Source organism: Adiantum capillus-veneris, chromosome 29 (genome assembly GCF_014529385.1).
Source record: "Adiantum capillus-veneris isolate H3 chromosome 29, ASM1452938v2, whole genome shotgun sequence".
Lineage (NCBI taxonomy): Eukaryota > Viridiplantae > Streptophyta > Polypodiopsida > Polypodiales > Pteridaceae > Adiantum > Adiantum capillus-veneris.
This window is the reverse complement of record NC_140959.1, coordinates 35,168,112-35,191,295: the sequence shown is the minus strand read 5'-3', so window position 1 is coordinate 35,191,295 and position 23,184 is coordinate 35,168,112. Positions and strand designations below refer to the sequence as shown.

At 40.8% G+C, this 23,184-nt stretch overlaps 1 protein-coding gene across 1 annotated transcript in view; it reads right to left on the bottom strand.

Moving 5' to 3' along the window:
* Positions 1-78: 78 nt before the first annotated feature.
* LOC147419028 (uncharacterized) overlaps positions 79-23,184 on the bottom strand; it is a 57,308-nt gene continuing 34,202 nt past the window's right edge. Inside the window, exon 2 of the mRNA XM_086505772.1 lies at positions 79-482. Within this exon, the coding sequence (XP_086361898.1) occupies positions 79-482 (404 nt within the window). The remainder of the gene's footprint in view (positions 483-23,184) is intronic.

The following is a 23,184-nucleotide window of genomic DNA, read 5'->3' as shown; positions in this document are numbered from 1 at the left end:
TGATGACACAAGCGATGATGCAGGCGATGACACACGCAATGGCTGACTATCAAGCATCCATGACATTACCCCCCTCCTCTAGCGACGAGTTCCACGAGGAGCAGTGATGTTCCTTGACTGGGGCTTCCATGGATGTTTTTCATGGAATTCTTGGACTTTGAGAGGTGCATGCTGAAGATTGTGTGTTGGTTCCCAGGTTCTTTCACTGACATCATAGCCTTTCCAATAAACCAAGTATTGTAACCTGCCACGTGAAACTACAGAATCTAGGACTTTCTCGACCTCATATTTTTCATGTCCTTGAATCTCAACCGGAGGAGGTGGTTGTAGGGCTCTTTCTAGGATGTTAGATGTGTGACAAGGTTCTAGGATGGAGACATGAAAGACAGGATGGATTTTCATGAATGAGGGCAACTGGAGTCGATAGGTGACTAGATTGACTTGATGGATAATCTTAAACGGGCCAAGCCTTTGGTGTTGAGCTTTTGACAGGGACAAGATGAACATAGATCATGCCAAGGGAGCCACACTTTATCCCCCTCTTTGTATTTTGGATGCGGCATGCGATGGAGATCTGCACTTTCCTTATACTTGGATTGAGCTTCTTTGATATGAATTGTAAGTTCTTGGTGACAGATGATTGTTGTGCAAGATGAATAGCAGTTGGATTCTTGACTTGATGGTCAGCTTGTAGGAGAATTCGGCTAGCGTTATCAGCTTGACCCAATTATCCTGGTGATAATTGATAGTACAACGGAGATACTATTCCAAAACTTGATTTACTCTCTCTGCTTGTCCATCACTTTGTGGTGATTGGCTGAGGAGAGGTTGATTTGTACTCTGAGTAGCTTGAATAATCTTTTCCAAAAGCTAGAGATGAATTGTGGACCTCGATCATAAACTATGTCATGCGGTAATTCATGATAAGAATAGATATGTTGTAAAAAGAGTTTGGTCGTACCTTAAATGTCGTACCTTCACTGACATTTAAGGCCACCAAAAGTCATTTTAAATGTCACCAAAAGTCATCGAAGAGAAGCTGATCAATTGTCTTACTAACCCCAAAATGCTGTTGGTGCAGCCAAAGTTGGTCCAAGCTAGGAGATGGTCTAGCTATGCCAAGCAGAAGCAGCAGGCAAGTGCAGTGCAGAAGGCTAGGGCAGGTACCAAGGTCCTGGGTAGCCAAAGGGTAGCGAAAGTGTATGTGGAAAACGGTTTTTTAGGCCAAAAGTGCTGCGGGATGGTTCGGATGGTATGGAAAATGGAGATGCCCAAAATGACAAGTCACTACTTTGGAATGTAGTGTTCAGTGTGCTCTAGAATCCAGTCCAGATGGCTCATCAAACGAAGCCCCGGTGCTCAAGATATTGCAGTTTAAAGGTAAAAGGTTTAGCAGATCCTTGATGGATAGGGCAGCTGGGGACAGGTGGTCCAGGAAGGTGTCAATGGATATCTGTGAAGGGATTAAGTTATGGAGCATGCCGATCTTCTTGGATTGTGAATCGGAACTCTGGTTAGCAAGTTATGATCAGTTGAAGATTTTTCGAGGGCTAGTTATGAGCCCACTTGCCTGCATCAGAGAATGCGCCATTTGGCATCCTTTTGGCCTCACCAAGGTTCCCAAAGGTAGTATGCATCATGTGGAGCTATCACAAATCGAGAGCTCATCAATCGGGTACTTAGTCAGCAAGATACGATAGGATCAAGTTGGGAGCATTTAGCAGTGGAAAGTTGGCACGTGATTTTTTACATTTTTTATGGCCTCAGATAGCAAGATCAGAGGAGTCCGAAGATGACGAGGTTTGCACGACACGGGATTGTCTTGGTGATGGTCCAAACCGGTTTGGAAGTTTGAGGTTCCAACCATTTGGCAAAACATGGGAAATGAGGGAAGAAGGGAAAAAAGTGGAGGGTTTTAAATATGTCTTTTGGTTATTTTTGATGGGCTTGAGGCCATGGGCCATGAGGCTGCCACATGGAGTGCATTATTCCCACATCTGCTGCTTGACGTTAAAGATGTTGGCTATTTAACATGGGGCATGAGCCCATTTGGGATTGTGTAAAGGAAGGCGAGCTCCCCTTGGAGCTCCGTGAGATATGGTGGATGCCGAGCGGCGCTGCATGAGCGCGTGCTTGGCGGCGCAGGGCGTAAACGCCGGTGTTTGGGAGAGTTGGAGGCGGCACCATCACTGCACATGCCTATCTGGACATTGGTGATGTGGCGGTCCAATGAGGGGCCGTTCCGCAGCCTTAGGGCCGCAAACCTTTTGAAGGGAACCCCCCCCCCCCCCCCCCCCCCCCGTGCGCCCAATAGCGACCTCGCTATTGCTAGCAAAAGGGGAGGGTCCCGTGGACAATGAGCAGAGAGAGAGAGAGAGAGAGAGAGAGAGAGAGAGAGAGAGAGAGAGAGAGAGAGAGAGAGAGAGAGAGAGAGAGAGAGAGAGAGAGAGAGAGAGAGAGAGAGAGAGAGAGAGAGAGTGAGTCCAAGAGCTACTACAGACAAGGGCAAGGGGATGGGCCCATGGCCGAGCAAGGACGAAAAGCAAAGGAGGAGAGAGCAGAAGCAAGGGCAAAAAAGGCAAGTGTGAGTCGGACAAAGGGGACTAGAATTGGGCCAAAAAAGCACTGCAAAGCTAGGCCCCCACAAAGGGGTAAAAATGAAGGGAAAAAGAAAAGTAAAGAGAAGCCTAGGGGCAATATCGACATCGCTATTGCACCCCCCATGTGCAAAAGAGAGAAGGATTGAGTAGATGAAGCAAGGCCGTGCCCCCTTCCCAAAAATACCAAATTAGGGTACTAGATGGACCAATGAGAGGGAAATTTTCCAAATTGAAGACCCCCGTATAAAAGTCAAAATTGAATCAAATTATGGGCTTTTTTCTTGGCTTTTTTTGTGCCGTTTGAAGCCTACAAAGCGGATTCCTCTGATAGATCAACCCCTTTCTAACTTTTTCTTGAAAATGGCCATGGTGATGGCAGTGCAAAGCAGTGTACATGTTTTTTGAAGTGTAATCTATTGTTTCCCCTTCCTCTATTCTCTTTCTCTTGCTTTCATGTTTCCCCTCCGTGCCGACAGTGTGGAAGTGTATGCCCCTCCCCCCGGATCGACGGTGTTTTGTGTGAGAGAGCGAGATTGAGTTGCTGTGTGTGTGTAGGGGTGGAGACAGAGCGTGGCAGCAAGTGTGCGTTCTCTGGTGGATTTGTGGAGTGTGTGAGCAGTGGAAATTGAGCAGGCGGTGGTCTCCCAATATAAAGTGTTTTTTTGAAGGTGTTTTCCGAGAGGACAGGGGTGCTGTGGATACTCTGAGCTATAGAGAGGCCCTTGTGTTGGTGCCGAGCCTGTTCCCCTATTTCCCCTCTCCACCGTGCTGATGGAAGATCATGCTACTGCTGAAGTACCTCCAACTATGTTGGTCCTGGAGGAATATAGAGAAGACATTTATACTATACTAGTCCATCAATTTCTTGAAAGTCCTCATTAATCCCTTGTCCTTGTAGGAGAATTTGGCTAGGGGTAGGAGCTCGACCCAATTATCCTAGTGATAATTGATAGTACAACGGAGATACTGTTCTAAAATATGATTTACTCTCTCTGTTTGTCCATCGCTTTGTGGGTGATTGGATGAGGAGAGGTTGATTTGTACTTTGATTATCTTGAATAATCTTTTACAAAAGTTAGAGATGAAGTGTGGGCCTTGATCAAAAACTATGTCATCCAGTAATCCTTGATAACCATAGATATGGTGTAGAAAGAGTTTGGCCGTACCTTCACTTGTGATGGTTTTAGCCATTTTAGTTTGGCTCTATAATGAAATCCATGGAGATGGATGACCATGGTTTGCTTGGAATGGGCAAAGGATGGAGTAACCCCTGAGGACGATGATGAGGGGCCTTTGATCTATTGCAAGTGTCACAAGTGCCTACATACTCCTTGACAAGCTTTAACATTTGAGGCCACCAAAAGTCACTGGAGAGAAGCAGATTATTTATCTTACTAACCCCAAAATGCCGTGCTGATGGAAGATCATGCTACTGCTGAAGTACCTCCAAATATATTCGTCCTTATAGAATATAGAGAAGACATTTATACTATACTAGTCCATCAATTTCTTGAAAGTCCTCATTAATCCTTTGTCCTTGTAATTGTTATCTAAAATTCTGAGCAAGTGGGTCCATGGCAATTTACGTGTTCACCTTAGAAAGAAAGGTAGAATCTTCAAGAGCTTGGCTTATGGTGGCATTTATCTTAAGCTTATCAGGTTTCAAAATCACTGGCTCTTGTTGATCACATGTTGCGACGCCTTCTCTAGGTGCAAGGTAGGATATTCTTGATAAGGCGTCTGGCTTACCTTGTTGACGGCCAGGCCTATAAGAGATAAGACAATCAAACCTTGATAGGATACCACTCCACGTGGCTTGGAGACGATTGAAGACGCGGGATACCATGAAGCATTCCAGATTCTTGTGATCTGTATAGACATTGATCTTATGAGGAGCTCCTTCAAGTAGGTGGTGATGCCAAGTGTCAAAGGAGTTGATGATTGCTAAGATTTCTTTGACATGGATTTCATAATTGATTTCTGTAGCTGAGAACTTGCGGAAATGAAAATCCACTGGATATACTCAACCATCCTCACCTACTTGGGATAGAATAGAGCTAAGGGAAAAATCTAAAGCGTCTCTTTCTAGAGTGAAAGGATTTGTAGGATCTACATGAATTGGAATGGGTGCGGTTTTGAAAGCTTGCTTGAGAGTCTGAAAAGCTTTTGCGGCCTCTGAGTCCCAAACAAACTTATTATGGCATGTCAACCTTGTGAGTGTTGTAACCACCTTAGAGTATCCCTTGATAAAGATACGATAGAAATTTGCAAATCCGAGGAAACATTGGACATCTCTTACCGAGGTGGGTATCTCCCAATCAAGGATGGTTTGAACCTTCTTTGGATCCATGGAGATTCACTTTCTAGAGATAACATAACCAAGAAATTCCACCTTAGATTGATGAAAAGAACACTTCTCCAACTTTTCATATAACCCTGATGCACAAAGCTTTTCAAGAACTAACCGTACATGGTGCAAGACTGAGGAGCTTGTGGCCCAAGACTCCTATTTATACTAGTGCTTGAGGAGGTTACTTGAGGAGGTTAGAAATTTCTAGGTTCTTCTTGAGGAGGTTAGAATCTTCTAGAACCTTCCCGTTCCTTCTAGTTATTCTAGAACCTTCCAGATCCTTCTTCCACTTTCTAGAGCTTCTAGATTCTTCCGGAATCTCCTCCAAGCTTCTAGAATCTTCTAATGATGATGTGGGTGATGACATAGGCGATGATACAAGCGATGACACAGGTGATGATATCAGCGATGATACAGCTGATGATGTAGGCGATGACATATGTGATATTGATGCAGGCGATGATATCAAGCAATGATGTAGGTGATGACACATGCGATGATACAAGCGATGACATCAATGATGGCTGACTCTCAAGCATCCATGACATAACTTGTCCTTAAAACGAATCAATCTTTGAGAGCGTACACAGTTTGTCTCTTGTTTCATCTCTCTCTCTCTCTCTCTCTCTCTCTCTCTCTCTCTCTTTCTCTCTCTCTCTCTCTCTCTCTCTCTCTCTCTCTCTCTCTTAGAATCTTCTAATGATGATGTGGGTGATGACATAGGCGATGATACAAGCGATAATACAGGTGATGATACAGCTGATGATGCAGGCGATGACATATGTGATGATGCAGGCGATGATATCAGCAACAATGTAGGTGACGACACATGCGGTGATATAGGCGATGACATCAATAATGGTGGCTGACTCTCAAGCATCCATGACATAACTTGTCCTTAAAATGAATCAATCTTTGAGAGTGTACACGGTTTGTCTCTTGTTTCGTCTCTCTCTCTCTCTCTCTCTCTCTCTCTCTCTCTCTCATAACATGGCATCAGAGTGGTAATGATCACATAATATCGCAAGTCATGGAGAAAAAAAATAGAGTATATGTGTACCGTTTGTTTGTAAAATTCACAGTTGCTACAAATTCTATTTTGAGGATCTTGTACTCAAAATTTGGAAGATCAAGAAGCGCAATGGGAGCATAGCTCGATGGCGCTTTGATCAAAATTTGTTTGTCTATTTGTACTCTTTGTTTTGAGTCCTGAGTTGCAAAAAGCAAAGTTTGTAGTTGTAAGTTATGCCATATGTGAGACGCATAAAGAGTAAATATAGAGATCAATCAATTTATCTACTTCTTTCAATATATAAATTGAATTGAAGACGATGTAAATTCAATATGCTTAACTTTTAATCTAGTTTCTTTTACACAAATCAGATTGCATATGATTCATAAAAAGAAAATCCAAGAACTCAACACATATCAATATATAAATCTAATTGAATACAATATAATTAACTCTTAATCTAAGTTCTTTATGCAAATCAAATTGTATATGATGCATGAAAGGTTAATTAGAGATTCATAACAAGAAGCTTAACACAAATTTATTCAAAAATATAAATTCTCTTACCTTTTGATGGTTTCACTATAAAACGTATTAAAATGGTTACCAATTCATCGTAAGTTACTTCTACTATAGGATTTTGATAAATCTTTTATGACGAGTGCTCCAAAACTCCATATGAATCATCAAATTGCATATGATCCATAAAAAGAAAATCCAAGAATTATGTAAAAAGAAACTAAATATGTATCTATTTAACATAATATGGTGGAGGGTAGTGTCCTTTACACGTGGCCCAATCTGCGAGATGAAGGCTAAATGACAAAAGTGAGAGAAGCTCATGTGCATGTAATAAAGTGGGGGAGAGAGAGAGAGAGAGAGAGAGAGAGAGAGAGGCGCCTTTGGCGGCCGGCCGTACTCATCCTATATGGATCTAATTGAATACAATATGATTAACTCTTGATCTAAGTTCTTTTATGAAAATAAAATTGTATGTCATGCATGAAAAGTAAATTAAAGATTCATAACAAGAAGCTGAACACAAATGGAGCGTTCCTTTTAAGCAGTGTTCCTTTTAAGGTTCACAATGAAGGTGTACTTGGTCAAATGCATCAAAAATCATCACATCAAAGCTTTTGAGTGCAGTCTCTAGAAGAAGCACAACCTGCACTTGCCAAAGCAATATTCTTCACTGGAAATACTTTGATTATGGTAGAAAACAATTATTGGAAGGCTGCTTGAAAGAAAATCTATGAGTTTGGCCCAAGATTTTCAGCTCCTTCTTATCACACAATACGAAATGTTTTCTTGGACAAATGTTACATCAAAGTCAAAGAGCGTGTTGGCAAAATAATACTTGGGAATATTTCGCTTTCAGGATGCACAATTGTGAGTGATGATTGGTCAAATATTCAAAGAAGGTCGCTTATCAATGTAATGCTGGTTTGTCTAAGGGAAGAAACATTTATAAAGGTGATTGTAGTTCTGGTGCAATTAATAGTGACAAATATATTTTTAAGTTCTTGATTAATGTAATTAAAAAAATCGGTGTTGAACATGTTGTTCAAGCAGTCATGGACAACACAAAGAATTGTAAAAACGCTAGTAAATTAATAAAGAAGTGCTTTCCACTCATTTTGCCAATGGTTGTAATACGCACAACTTAAACTTGGTACTGAAACATTGATACAATAGCAAACAAATCGCATGATTTGCCAAAATAATTGACACAACGCGTCTTGTTGTGAAATTTATCTTGAAATGACAAAGAGTGCTTGAATTGTATAGAATACGCATGTCAGGGATGTTGAAACTTCCTACTGAAACTTGGTTCTGCATGCACTTTTATACATTGGAATCACTTCTCCGCAATAAGTGCATTGTGATTAACACATTCAATTGCACGGCCTTTGATGAATGGCAGCTTGAACAGAAAGAAAAAGTGAAAGATAAAATTACATGTCTACGTGGTGACGTAAACAAGGCTGCTTGGTGGAGGACTGTAATGGATGAATACCATGTAATGATGCCCGTTATGTTCGCGATTTGCAACCTTGATCAAAGGGCACCAAATTTGGGCAAAGTGTGGATGACATGGTGGTTAGTCCAATAGGGTCTTGATAATCCCGAAGAGTTGAAAGAGTCTGTAGTAGAGAAGGAAAGAGGCAACTACCATTCTCTGGCAAACATCGAAGAATTTTGACCAAGTATTTTCATGCAAGTTGTAAGAGTGCTCATAGTCCACTCCATAGCATTACTTACATGCTCGATATGGGGTATTGGAATTTAGATCTGATGTCCAATATAGAGGTGGTCAACGATTTCTATCACGTGGTCAATATATTCTACTCCAACGTTGAGGACCGAATTGATTGCAACAAAGAAAATGAGTGCATTTAGACTAAAATAAGGTCCTTTTGCGAATGATTTTGTATAGGTAATGGCGAAAGAGCAACCTTGCAATGAAAATACTGGTACAATGTGCAAAAAACTCAAGTTCAGAGAGAAACTGGAGTATGTACAAGTATGTTCACAACACTATTCGCAACAGACTATTAGCAGACAGAGTAGAAAATTTAGTGTATATCTTTTGCAACAAAGAGATATTGAATCAAATGGAAAGTGCTGGCTATGAGCTGGAGGAAATGCGAATCTAGTTGTATGATTGTCAAAATGAAGATGAAGAAGATTTCAATGTTGGTGTATCTCAATGCACTATAGACGAAATAAAAGAGAATCTGATAATAGATGTGGAGGTTGAATTAACTACAAGGAGATCCACAACGCTTAGACTTAAAACCAGATAACAACTTCACAGATTCAATATAGCTTAAGACTAGAATGAAGATCATGTCAAAAACCATTGTAAAAGACCTTGTATTCAATATTGTGTCTCGATCATATACAATGCTCGTGTAAAATACAATAAATATATCATTCCTAATAAAATTTTCCAGATCTAACAAAACATGTTAAAAATCTAAAACAATTCAAAGCCTCTTGGAAGATACATGCATCATGATGTATATATTGTCAATTTTATTTTAGCTCATTTAAAACATTGGAAGCATACAAATCGGGCTAGGAAATCGCAAAGAATGTCTTGATCTTTAAAAAGATAGAAATAAATATTTAACATGTAAATTGTGTTCTCATACTTTTTTACATAGAATTTTTATAAATGTAGCATTTAAAATAGCGACGATGATTGATGCTCTTTAAAAAGATACAAAAGAATATTTAACATGCAAATTGTATGCAAATTCTTTTTTACAGAGAATTTATGTAAATGTAGCATTTAAAATAGCGATGATGCTTGAGGTCCTTTAAAAAGAAAAAAATGAATATTTAATATGCAAATTGTGTGCAAATACTTTTTTGCATATAATTTATGTAAATGTAGCATTTAAAATAGCGATGATTGATGAATAAAGCATTATCTTGAATATGATTAGCTAGTATATAATTTCATATGAACACTTAAAAACAACAAAATCAAACAATTCAAACATTTGTATATGAAATACTCTTCACAGCTACATTGCCAACCAAGTGTTTCATATACTTAATGCTTAAAAATATTAATGCACATGCACATACAAATTATATGATGTTCGTACGGTCGGGTTAAAGACTTGAACATCACATTTATGCAAAAACGAATGCTTCTAACAAACGACACTCAATTAGCCGCGTTATCGATCGAGTGTCGATAGAATCTCAGGACAAAAAATGGCTTGCATAGGAGCATCATAAAGCCGCGTTACTGACCGATGTCCATATGTTTTTTGGGAAAGGGGAAGGGAAGTTGCAGCGGTGGGACGAGCTGCATCTACATTGAGCAGACCTTCGTGATTGCAGCTTTAGTATCCATCGCACTCGGAGTGCAGTGCTCATCGTCTCTGCTTGTGAGAACATACCTAGAGCATACGTATCTGGAGTGGACGCAAAGACCACTAAATACGATGACGCAATGACGCATATAGATAGAAATGGATAAAAAGCCACGCGAATACAATATATATTATAAAACGGAGCAAAATTTTTCAAATACAATATTTATGGCTTTAAGAGGTCTCTCTCTCATCCTCACAAAGCTCAGCATAACTTCCTATATCTATATAAACCTCTCCGTTTAAACATATGTCCTCCGTTTCATTTTGTAGATCCTCTGCATGCACCCGATAGAGAGTAGCAGCTTGATGCTCATCTGGCAGCGTCTCAGTGGCTTCTAACTGAGCATCTTCTCCGATCTCCTCCATTGATGCCGCTGTGATTGGCACATGGTAGCCTTCATACGTCCATGCACTACGAGGGGCTACCTCTATGACGTACCACCAGTTTGATACAGATTTTGTAGGATGAAATATCACTTGTTAGAGCCACATAACTTACTTGAGAGCTTCCAAGCACATAACTTCTAAAATTGGATGTTAACTATTTACATACTTACTTGTTCACAATGCTCGGGTAGTACGAAAGTGTTTCTTAGGTCATTCCATTTCTTAGTTGAATCCACCTCAAGAAAACCAGAATCTCCTCTACGCATAGTAGCGTTGCGACCCTCCATGATTATCTTGAACCACTGCACGTCGAACAAGTAGATAAAAAATCCTCTATAATCGATCCTCAAAATCTCTTGTAGCATACCGAAGTAAGTGAGTTCCACCGCCACAGGATTTGCATCAGAGGACCATCATCGACTAGACTGTTCAAATTTTGCCATGATTCCACAATCTTGGGTAAAATGATTTTTGTCGATCCGCTTGTGAGAACCCTAGGAGCTAGAGACCTGGATCCTCAAACCCAACCGCCCATACTTATAGGCTCTTAGCCCTAGGATCCCCTATCCACACTGCTAGCTGGCCCGTGGCCGGGGTCCGTGACCCCCCCTTAGGGTAGGGCCCTGACATTACTCCCCCTTTTGGAATATTTTTCGTCCTCGAAAACACAAGTGGTGGTATCTTCATAAGAACACTAATGTTTTCCACCGTGGCATCCCTCATGGATCCAACGGTTTGTTGAATCGGATCCCGGTTCATTGGGAGGTTCAATGAAATCAAGAATAACATCTTGATTTTCCACATTGTTGTCCCTGTACAACCGTCTTGGATAACCGACCCATAACCAACATAATGTGCAGACTCCATTTAAAACTCACTTGAGTATGTTAAACGAGTTATCATAAATAAGAGGTGTCTAAATGCATACCCAGGTTTCAGACTTTTTGAAGGTACTTGAATATGCGATATAACCTCAGCTCATCTTTCCATGAAAGTACTATGCTGACATACTCATCAGCAGCAACCAAGTCCTTGACTTGCTATGGTTTCTTGCCATTAGCCAACCGCATTAAAACTGATGATTAAGGTTGATAACTTGAGAATAACAGGAAGAGATTAAAACTAGCCGTAACATGCCTTGCATCATATGAAGCAAACGCCAAACTAGAAAGGTAACCGATCCAGTTGTTCCACTTCTTGCTAACGTATGCACTTAGCATATCCTTTAGCATGATTTAACGTATGCACTTTGCATATCCTTTAGTACTAAACAGAATGCTTGTAAACTGCCCATCCGACGTGGGATGAATAGCAGCAGTAAGAGTGAGGTGCTTTCCCCCAACCACTTACAGAAAGTCGCCCACAACTGACGACAAAATATGACTCAATCATTGAGTATCCAGCCATATACTCAATATGGAATGGAGACAATCAACTAGGGTGAAACCAGATTGGAGTTTCAAGCAGCCAATCACGAACGCCCCTATTTAGCCATCAACGTGTATGGCAGGGTGTAAAACCATACTAAATCTGCAAGAGAAATTGCACTGACAGTGCAAAAAATTGCAGAAACAATAATGTCCATGAAGTTGCATGACGCTCCAAATAAATTTGTGTTAAACACTAGGGCCCATAACACCTAGTGTGCATGCATTTAACACAAACATATCCTATCCGCAATTTCATGACGAGACTTTGGACCATAACAGAATGTGACAACCCGGTCACACCTAGGTACCAACCATGAGACATTCTCATGTACATAGCATACTTAGCTATATGTAGAAACAACCCTCCGTTAAGGTGGTTTCACAGCACTTGTAATCGTAACAAGTTTGTACTTAGTACCCGACAATTTCTGGCCACTGAAATTGCTCCTGATACTGTGTGCTCAAAATGGTCGAATCCATGGATGTGACCAGCACCTAGGGACTTTGTCACGACACATTGTTAGATAGTTGGCGCCAGTGTCAGTCCCAGAGACTCATATTCTCCACATGTGGAATATGTCTCAAACAAGGATATCAAGAAAAGAGACATCCATCAAGTACGAGCTAGTACTTGTGTGTGGAGGTAACTACAAACAGTCTGCGACAAGAGTGAGAGGGACCCTCATTATCATGCTCCACACTGGCTAAACTGAACTCCTTGAGTTCCTAGACCATGTTGTATCCCATGTGACAGCATGTGCCAAATTGAATCCTACAAATGGATTCATAACAGGGTAATGTACATTGGACATTACCGCCCAAAATCCGTGTTTCGACATGCCCTTGGCATGGCCATGACATATTCAAGCGTATTTAAACGTCTTGAAAAACCCAAGTAATGCAGACTAAAAACTGGAATAACACCAAATCAATAGATGCGTACCTGGAGATTGAACTGAATGTTCACTTACCCGTATTGAAATACAGAGGATCACGTCTCCCACCTGTGAAAGAACCAAGAAACATTGCACTGGGAACCCTGGGTGTTGCCTTTGCAATCCAAACCCTTGGATTAGAATCTACGTAGTCAAACCCCTTGGTAAGACTCTTTGTAGAAATTGTGCAACTAGCAGATAACGGTAACGAACATAGTCAACCGTGTACAGAATGATTGGAATCAACTTGAAAAGTGTGTTCGTCCGCTACCGCGTGGTAAATTGCAGACTTCCTTCCTTGAAAGTGTAACGAAAATAGATCAAACTGAGATCCTCCATGTCGATAGAGTGATTTAGCAATCACCCGCTGGGTCTTACCCCAAAATTGTGTTTCCCTAGACACTTAGTGCTATAGAGAGAGCAAGAGATCCACACAAGTGGGATGCCTAGCTCTTATGGACAGCCATGCTGTCTCAACTGCTTGCTGCATCTATACTGTGGTAGAGATCAGCTGATGTGAGAAAATCAATTCGAGTGTCGCACCAAAACATGTTGTGCTTACAGAACACCCAAAAGGTCTGGAATGGCGAGACTCTTGCTTGGCCTTTAACATCAATGGGTACTTCACTGAGTAGATATGCTCAAGCTGAAGAACAATCACCCAAGAAATGTAAGCATTGGGATCTTACCCTAGGTCTAACAATGGCTCTTAGCCTGTGTGGCTCATAGCCCTTATGCCAATAACAAATTAGTATTCAATTGAGGAACCGATAAAGAAAAATTGGAGTGGCGTCTTAGCCACTTACTAGTTGAGAGTTAGAGCACCTTGGCTCGGGCGGACTCACTAGCAAAACATGTAGCAAAATATTCTTTAAAGATTGTCATTATTCCCTTAAAGAGAGAGAAAGAGAGAGAAGAAGAGCATGCTGGGCCGAGGAACTTTCCTTGAACGACTATGACGTGTACAGTTGATTGCCATTCTCTTGTGCATCTTATGCCTAACGTGCAACTTATCCTATAAGCATGCAATGGTGCTCTGCTATGACTCTCACAACGAGAGAGGCAACAAGAAAACACAAACAAGTCACCAACTGAACTGCCTACCGTTTATGTGGGTGTGACGACCCCAAAAATTCATGGTAAACAATCCAGAACTTATCGTGTCCTTGACAAGTATCTGGTGTTATAGCGGAAGCGGAAAGCATGAAGCGGTAGAATTGAATCCACCTCGCTAGCATGCCTTGCCAAGAGTGATGGCCTCAAACGTGAGAACCAAAACCATAAGTGCCTTGCACAGTTTAAATTGGTAGGGATTGTGAGCTAAGATTCCCTATTGTGCCAGTTCCCCAAAATTTTGTGCCAATGCCCTTGACTCCAAGTCATTGGGCAAGACCTTGGCACAAGGGAGAAGCCTTGCTTCATGTAAAAATGCCAAATCACTTTGCTTTTCACAATGACAGTAATTGCCAAGTAAAGTGTAAACATGGAAAAAAACAAGAAAAACTTAAACTTGGCTAACCTGATCGTGGTTGTTGCAACCAGTTGTCATGAAATTCTGATGGAGAAAAACTCGCTCGAACCCGGCTCATAGCCAAGTCTGCTATGTCCTGTACTCCATCGTTGCATGTAATGAAATAGCCTGCGAGAACCTTGACAAATCCTCCCAAGTTTGTATGCTCATAGCATATTCCAAACATGGGAAATCGCAATGGAAGATGCCTAAATTGAAGCCTTGCTTTACATAAATATGTTTGTGTTGAGAGCCATCACATGCGGCTATTGACTTTCAGTGTGCATGACAAAAAAGATCGACCTTGTCGAGCAATTTCAACTGAAATTATCCAGTACTGTATGGCAAACATCCTCTGTCAGCTTCTATAGACAGTGACAAGGAGTCGGCCATGCCAAGCAACTTGCTCCCTACATTAGGTCGAGCAACATGATGTACCAATCTCCTTGAGATTCCAAAACATTGCAATTTTGTTATGCTTTTGCTTCAAATTGAATCACTGACGAGCCGTGCTTCAGATCAAGGTAGTGAGTACTCAAACCATGCTTGAGTCGAATTTGCAAGTTAATCATTGTTCCTATGCCAACCATGTATACCGCAAAGTTGTAATGCTGATGATAACTGTCACAAGCCGTGCTTGTGCTTCACACACGCATCTTGGATGCATGTGGGAACTATGCAGCAGAAGTGATACTTTCTCCGTCTGGAAAAGACACTTCATAAGCGATGAACAACACTGTTGTTACAAAGTCAAGGCATGCTTGATGTTTGTCTTGAAACCAATCATGGGTCGTGGGATAGTCAAAGTTGGCAAAATAAAACCTTTGCAGAGTCCATCCTTGCTGGGTTATTACGCCTATGACAAGCCATGCTTGGATGCAAAGGCGATAATAACATCGTTTGCACAAGCCGTGCTTGTGCCTGAATGCAACATATTTTCGAAGAAAGTAACAACAAAATTGAAATATATTGCGTACCTCTAGATTCACTCGACGTGACTTGCCTTGCCGACCGCATGGCCTGTATGGTCAATCTCGTTTATTATCCTTGAAGATTTTTACACGTGTGATTGAGCAACCTTGATCAACTTCGATTGACCCTGTTAGATATACCATTGAATGTGTCCTACCGACAATAGATTCAAGTGATGAGCGGCCGTGCCGTGCCTTATACCCATTGACCGAGAGTCGTCGGATGCTGTTGAACAACGATTGGCATCCGCTATTGATGCCTTGCATGGATGCTCCAATCCATGTTCAAGTTAGAAGCCTTGCTTTCACTTCATCATGGCGTAGTGGGCTCCCTGTGGGACGGGGCACCCAAAGTAATTAAACAGTGTGAAAATCTTGCTGCCATGGCAGGCAACAGATGCCGCGAGGGGAAAATAGGTTGGAGCACCGCGTAGGTTGCTCCAAACAGGCCGGTGTAGTGACGCGAAATTGCTCTCAAGCCAGCGCGCTGCATCCGAGACAAACACCATGCAGGTAGCCGACACACACAACTTCCAGACTAGGGTCGCTGCCCGCGGTTTTCCATGCCGAGAGACAAAGCCATGCTCGGGTTGAAAATGAGAGAGCAGACAAACGACATGCAGCCGAGAGACAAAGCAATGCCAATTTTTGCTTATCCTTCTCGCCTTGGCTCTTGCATGCTGCCACAGCCAGATTTTCCCCCCATCTCCTTGCTCAAGAATATAGCAAGAGAGAAAACGAGAGAAAAATCGAGAGAGATAGAGCGAGATCCATGCCTTCTTCTTCCTACTCCTCCCTCCATCTCCCCTGAGCTCTGATACCAATGTGAGAACCCTAGGAGCTAGAGACCTAGATCCTCCACCCAACCGCCCATACTTATAGGCTCTTAGCCCTAGGATCCCCTGTCCACACTGCTAGCTGGCCCGTGGCCGGGGTCCGTGACCCCCCCTTAGGGTAGGGCCCTGCCCCGTAGGACCCGTGTCCTGACACCGTTACACCCTAAAATGTCAACCTTTACACCATGCTATTGTGTATGACTTATACTACAACCAACAAAGATTATGAGTGGTTGTTTAAACATCTAGAAAGTCACTAGTCATACATTGCAAACTTACCTTGGTCGCGCAACCCCGAGAGTACTCCCACTCCTCCTCAGCCACTTCTTCACCGCACTGTTGTGGGCTTTTCAATTGGTTGTGCAACCATCTTAAGCTCATGAATGTTGGTAGGCTCTCCAGACCCGTCGGATAGTGCATCGGTGGTCATCTTCCCCGTCTCCACTTGATTCGTGCCCTTTGTCGCTCTTGATTTGCATCCTCATATTGTGAAATTCACTTTTGCATCACTAAATTGTGAAGCATGCATATTTGGTTGATTTTAGCCTCTAGATATTCCATCATCTTCTTCTCAACACGGAGATTGCACATGACAATCCTAGGTATGCGCTCATCATCTATGGTTTACCATAGCGTGTCCCGGGCTTTATCAAATCCGTCTAACCACTCTCCAATGTACACTAGAGACTCTGGTACCAGCCAACCTTCTGCCATGCTACCCTCCGGACGTGCATTCTGACGCACATATCCCTTGAGCGTTTTCATGAAACCTTCTAAAAAGAACATCCATCTGGAATGTACTGTGCCAGCTATTTCCACCTCATCAACTATGTGAACAAGAAGATACACATGAATGGTTAGCATGGTAGTAGGAAAGTGTTTCTCAAACATGGACACAATCCCATAGCATTTATTTTGGTGAATGGTATGGAGTCCACTGTTGATCTCCTTTTGTGAGATCAATTGCACCAACTTCGCAAGTTTGTAGATTGTGTTACGGACGTCAAGAGACAAACATACCTCAATGGCCACCGGTAAAATAAACTGCAAAACATGTGCATCAATGATATTAAAGTCCGCACACGAATTTGTTACACAATTCCCACTATGATATATTCCACTATAAACATACCTGACACATTTTATGCCAGTCGTGTGACTTCAAACCGGTAAGCTTTCCTTCTTTAGTAAAACACGTTCGGAGCAAGTGCAATACGCCAGTGGGGGTCCGCATAAATCGAATGGTCTCTTTTAATTTGCATTCTTGGGCTACATTGAAAATCCATGGCACTTTAGGGAGTTTTATTGATCCATCAGATGCTCTCTACGGCCAATATTGCTCCATACGATCCACATTTCTAAGGTCAACCCTGGCTCCCAAAGTATCTTTCTTACTGGTCAAATGGTCCCATAGCAGATTACCCACATTCTTGAATATGTGCATTGGATCGAGCAAGTTATTGATCATGACTCGGGGCCAATATGGTAACTCATACCATAGAGAGAGTCTCTCCATCCCTGGGGGCAAACCGTCATCACACATCTCCTTCTGCTCTACCCATGCTTGTGCAGACATCCTTGGTGGCTCTCTTCCCAAAAAGTTGTCACGTAACACATGATTCTCTGGAAGATACACATGATGACCTTCGTAGATTTGCTTCTTCAATGAGGGCACCCAACATGCATTCAGTCTAGGTCCACATGTGACACATACTCTGTATCCGCTTGTTTGAAGCCCTGCATGTATACACATGATAATAGATAAGCTTGAGAAAAACCAAGATTTACACTATTTGAGTTTAAGTGTAAATCACCTGAGCATTCTGTTAGTTCGGGATAGTCATGCATGGTCTACATTAGAATGCCTCTGATCAAAGCATTTCGTCAACCTCTATGTCAGCTCATATCCACCACTTCTATGCCAATCCACAATTGTTGTAGCTCTTCCAATAGTGGACGAAGATACACATCCATATTCTTAACTTTATACCGCCTCGGCACAATCAAGCTTAGCCATAGGTGCCCCTTCTTCGTAGTCAACCACAGGGGAATGTTGTAGTTGACGATGACAACGGGCCATACACTGTAAGATGTTGATATTTGACCAAATGGATTTACGCCATCCATAGCCAGGCCTAGGCGCAAAATTTTGAGCTTCCTTGGCAAAATCCCACTATGTTTTTTCTATATGTTTCGTGACTGCGCAATCTGCAGGAATCCGTAGCACACCATATGAAGATTTATTCTCTTCATATCATGATGCTAGGGCGGTCATGGACTTACATTTGAAGAAATTCTTGATGCGAGGAAGCAGAGAAAAATGTCGCAAAACCTTTTGTGGAATTTTTTTTCCGTGGAGATCTACTTGATATCTCTCGGAATCACAATTTAGAACACTTCTCCATGTCTATGTATTCTCCTCTGAAAAGAATGCAGTCGTTAGGACAAGCGTGGATTGAATTGTAATCCATCCCTAAGTTTTGCAAGATCTTTCTTGCTTCCTCTCTGGAATCTGGCATCACATTATCAGCTGGCAGTATGTGCTCTTTGAGCAATCCACACAACAAAAAAAATACGGTACAATTGTGTAAAAGTCTATCAGATCATTATACATCTAGAGTTTTTTATTAAAGTAAACACATTGTAATAGATCACCTGAAAAGCGCTGTGATGCTAGTGTCACTCCACCAAAACTTTGTTTGCATGTTGAGAAGAACCAGAAGCGCCTTCAGTTCAAACACACGTGCTCCATCATACAATGACGTATTGGCTTCACTTTTCATATCATCAAAGATAAGCCTTTCTGAATCCATGATCGTTTCGATCATTTCATCCATCTCAGGCTCAAACATTGCCTCGTTGGGAATGTGGTCTGCATGATCATCTCCCGAGCTGTCAGAGGCTACATCTTGTGGCCTCACATATGCCGCTTGACCAAAGCGCCTGTGAACACGTCTATTGGGTTGCAAGATTGTTGTCTGTTGGCCAATGTCAAAGTGCGATGAGTTATAATTGGCAACAACTCGATCTATAATAGATGGATTGAACTTGCCAAATTTGCGAACGTGCTGCAAAGAAACGCGTCTTGTCCATCCCACAGCATGCTTGCATTGATTACAAGGACATAAGATCCTCGTTGAGAGATAGGAGTTTTGGTTGGACGGCCCCACATCCTCTTCACTACTCATAATGAGGATAGAAACCTTATAACCTGGACAACAAATTTAATCTTTTATTGGCATTCTCCGTCTTTTATCTCTCTCTCTCTCTCTCTCTCTCTCTCTCTCTCTCTCTCTCTCTCTCTCTTTGTTCACACTATAAACTACCTCACATTCTCTAGTCATGTCCAAGCCCCGCACACCTCGGTCTAGAGGTGCACGGAGATCAAAACCACCGGGTTATAATCTCGTCTTTATTGGTCAATGCCTATATTTGTGGGTACAAGAAATCTACACACCCATGTCTACATGATAGTGCATGTAGTGGACAAAACCTCTTTGCCTGTTCTCTAGTTGTAGCATTTCACATCATCTTAACAGCTTTTCACAGTAGATCTTTGTTCGAGGGATTACTTAACACATTACATGTTGGCCTCCAATCTAAGTATCATGATGTTGAAAGATTTCCAGCTTAAGGTCGCATCCGTAGAGAGGAAGAGAGGGATCACCGTTCGTCTAACTCTAATTTTTTTACCGTAATCTCGAAGGTAGAATCTAATATAAAAACTCAATCCAAAATCTAATCTTAAATCTAACATAATTGAACATGTGGTGATTCGTGGCTAATGGAATATGGTTAGTGTGTGAGTAATTAATAGGTGTCAGACTCTGATGGGAATATACATATTGTTGTGTAACTAGTGTTTGCTCTTTGGGCAAAGCGCATCTTCATTGACATGCACTAAAATCTAACCTAAATCTAAAAAAAACTAGTCCATCGAACATAAATCTAGATCTAATTTAATCTTAAACTCAAAATAAACCTAAATCTAATCTAATCTAATGTAAATCTAAATCTAACGTAAATCTAATCTAACGTAAATAAACGTAAATATAATCTAACGTATATCCAACTTAAAATAAACTTAAATCTTATCTTATCTAACTTGAATAAACCTAAATCTAATCTAACATAAATCTAAATCTAACCGAATCTTAAACTCAAAATAAACCTAGATCTAATTTAATCTAACGTAAATTTAAATCTAATGTAAGTTTAATCTAACATAAATAAACCTAAATCTAATCTAATATAACTCAAAATAAACTTAAATCTAATCTAATCTAACCTAAATAAACCTAAATCCAATTTAGCTAAATCTAGATCTAAACTAATTTTAAACTCAACATATACATAAATCTAAATGTAGTCTAACAGAATCTAATTTAAATTTTAACTTAATCTCTTTCTCTCTTTGTTTTCTCCCCTTACCTCTCCCTTTCGTTTTCTCCCCCCCTCTCTCTCTCTTTGGTTTTTTATTCTCTCTCTCTCTCTCTCTCTCTCTCTCTCTCTCTCTCTCTCTCTCTCTCTCTCTCTCTTTTCCTCTCTCAATGTGTGTGTGTATGCATTCTTTGTTTATGCATATGTGTGTGTGTGTTTTTTGTTTATGCATGTTCTCTCTCTCTCTCTCTCTCTCTCTCTCTCTCTCTCTCTCTCTCTCAAAAACACAATGTGTGTGTGTGTGTGTGAAAGAGAGAGAGAGAGAGAGAGAGAGAGAGAGAGAGAGAGAGAGAGAGGGGAAGGGAACATGAGAGAGAGGAGAGGGAAGGAGCATACCTGGCTCTCCTTCCTCTCATCATGTGTGTGTGTGTGTGTGTGGAGAAGAAAGAGAGAGAGAGAAGGAGAGCGCGGGTTACCTCTTTGCTTAAGCGCCAAAAACTCAGATATGAGGTCTGAGTTTTCGGGCGCTCTCGGTTTAGTTTTTACCCTGTCGGCATCGCTATGGTCATCGCTATTAGCGTCGCTATTAGCAACGCCCATAGCGACGTCGTGAATTTTTACTTTTGAGCGTTGCACTACGAGCGTCGCTAATGTGAAGTACCTCTTGTAGTGGGATGATGAATGGTGGAGAGCATTACTCGACCTTACATCCCTTGCAATGAAAGTACTGGCACAATGTGCAACAAACTCGAGTTCAGAGAGAAACTAGAGTATGTACAAGTATGTTCACAACACTATTCACAACAAACTATTAGCAGACAGAGCGGAAAAATTAGTGTATATATTTTGCAACAAAAAGATATTAAATCACATCAAAAGTGTTGGCTACAAGGAGGAAATGCTAACCTGGTTGTATGATTCTCAAAACGAAGACGAAGAAGATTTCAATGTTGGTATATATTTTCAATGCACTATAGACAAAATGGAAGAGAATTTGATAATAGATGTGGAAGTTGAATTACAAGGAGATCCACAACACTCAGACTTAGAACCAGATAACAACTTCACAGATTCAATATAGCTTGAGAGTAGAATGAAGATCGTGTCAAAGACCATTGTATTTAATGTGTTTTGATCATATATAATGCTCATGTACAATACAATAAATATGTCATTCTTAATAAAACTGTCCAGATCTAACAAAACATGTTAAAAATCTAAAACAATTCAAAGACTCTTGCATGAAGATACATGCATCATGATGTATATATTGTCAATTTTATTTTAGCTCATTTAAAACATTGGAAGTATACAAATTGGGCTTGGAAATTGCAAATAATTTCTTGCTCTTCAAAAAGATAGAAATAAATATTTAACATGCAAATTGTGTTCTCACGCTTTTTTACATAGAATTTTTATACATGTAGCATTTAAAATAGCGATGATGATTGATTCTCTTTAAAAAGATACAAAATAATATTTAACATGCAAATTGTGTGCAAATCCGTTTTTACAGAGAATTTATGTAAATGTAGCATTTAAAATAGCGATGATGCTTCAGGTCCTTTAAAAAGATAAAAATGAATATTTAGCACACAAATTGTGTGCAAATACTTTTTTTCACATAATTTACGTAAATATAGCATTTAAAATATCGATGATTGCTAAATAAAGAATTGTTTTGAATATGATTAGCTAGTATAGAATTTCATAAGAACACTTAAAAACAACAAAATCAAACAATTCAAACATTTGTATATGAAATACTCTTCACAGCCGCGTTAACGACCAAGTATTTGATATACTTAATACTTAAAAAAATTAACTGTATATGCACATTAAAATTATATCACGTTCGTGCGGTTGGGTTAACAACTTGAACATCACATTTATGCAAAAACAAATGCTTCTAAAACAAATGACACTCATTTAGCAGCGTTACCGACTGAGTGTCGCTCGAATCTCATGAGAAAAAATGAAGGGAAGTTGACTTACCATAAGGATACTAGATTCGCCACGTTACCTACGTAGTACCCTGACAGTAAGCCAATACTTACCACAAGGATACCATCTTCTCGCGTCACCGAGGTGATCCTCCCGTGGTAAGCACTGTTTCGTAGAACAACTTACGCACACACTCCCGTTGTGTGGTAAGGTACTTTATGACTACCGTGCAATACGACAAAAGGCACATTATCACACAACGCATACACACACACAACACATACCCAAGTCGTGTGGTCAAGTACTCCGCTACTATCGCACACTACAACATAGAGCACGCTCCCACACGACCCCCTCTCTCCCTCTCTCCTCTCTTCTCTTGACGTACCTGCAATGTTGAACGAGGGAAAAGAGAGCGCAGGTAGACGAGAAGAGATGTTGAATGGGAGAGGAGAGAGCGCATGTAGACGAGAAGAGAGAGAGAGAGAGAAGACTCCATCGTATGTAAATCCCAAAGTGTGTAAAGAGCACACACTGAGTACACATATATAGTGGAGACTCCTAGCTATATTTAGCATAAGTGTGGGCTCTCTATATAGCTCCAATAACCCCACCCAAATAGGAGTCCCTAACTGTGGATGAAAAAACCCTTGGGGGTACAAGGGAAAAACCTACAGCACCGTATACATGCACTGTTGTATTAATAAATTTTCAAGTTTACAAAATATGTTCCCGAGGAACTATATCACTCCATAATATACAACAATTTCGCCACGAAGGCTCATAAAAATTCTAATGGAAACAAATTAAAAGTTTTTAACTACAGAAGCTACACAACTCTTGTGCCACTACAAATGTTTTGATAGAGCAGCTTTAGTGTCTTTGATCCCTTGTATATGCTACTTAATGTGATTTTTATCCTGTAATCAATAC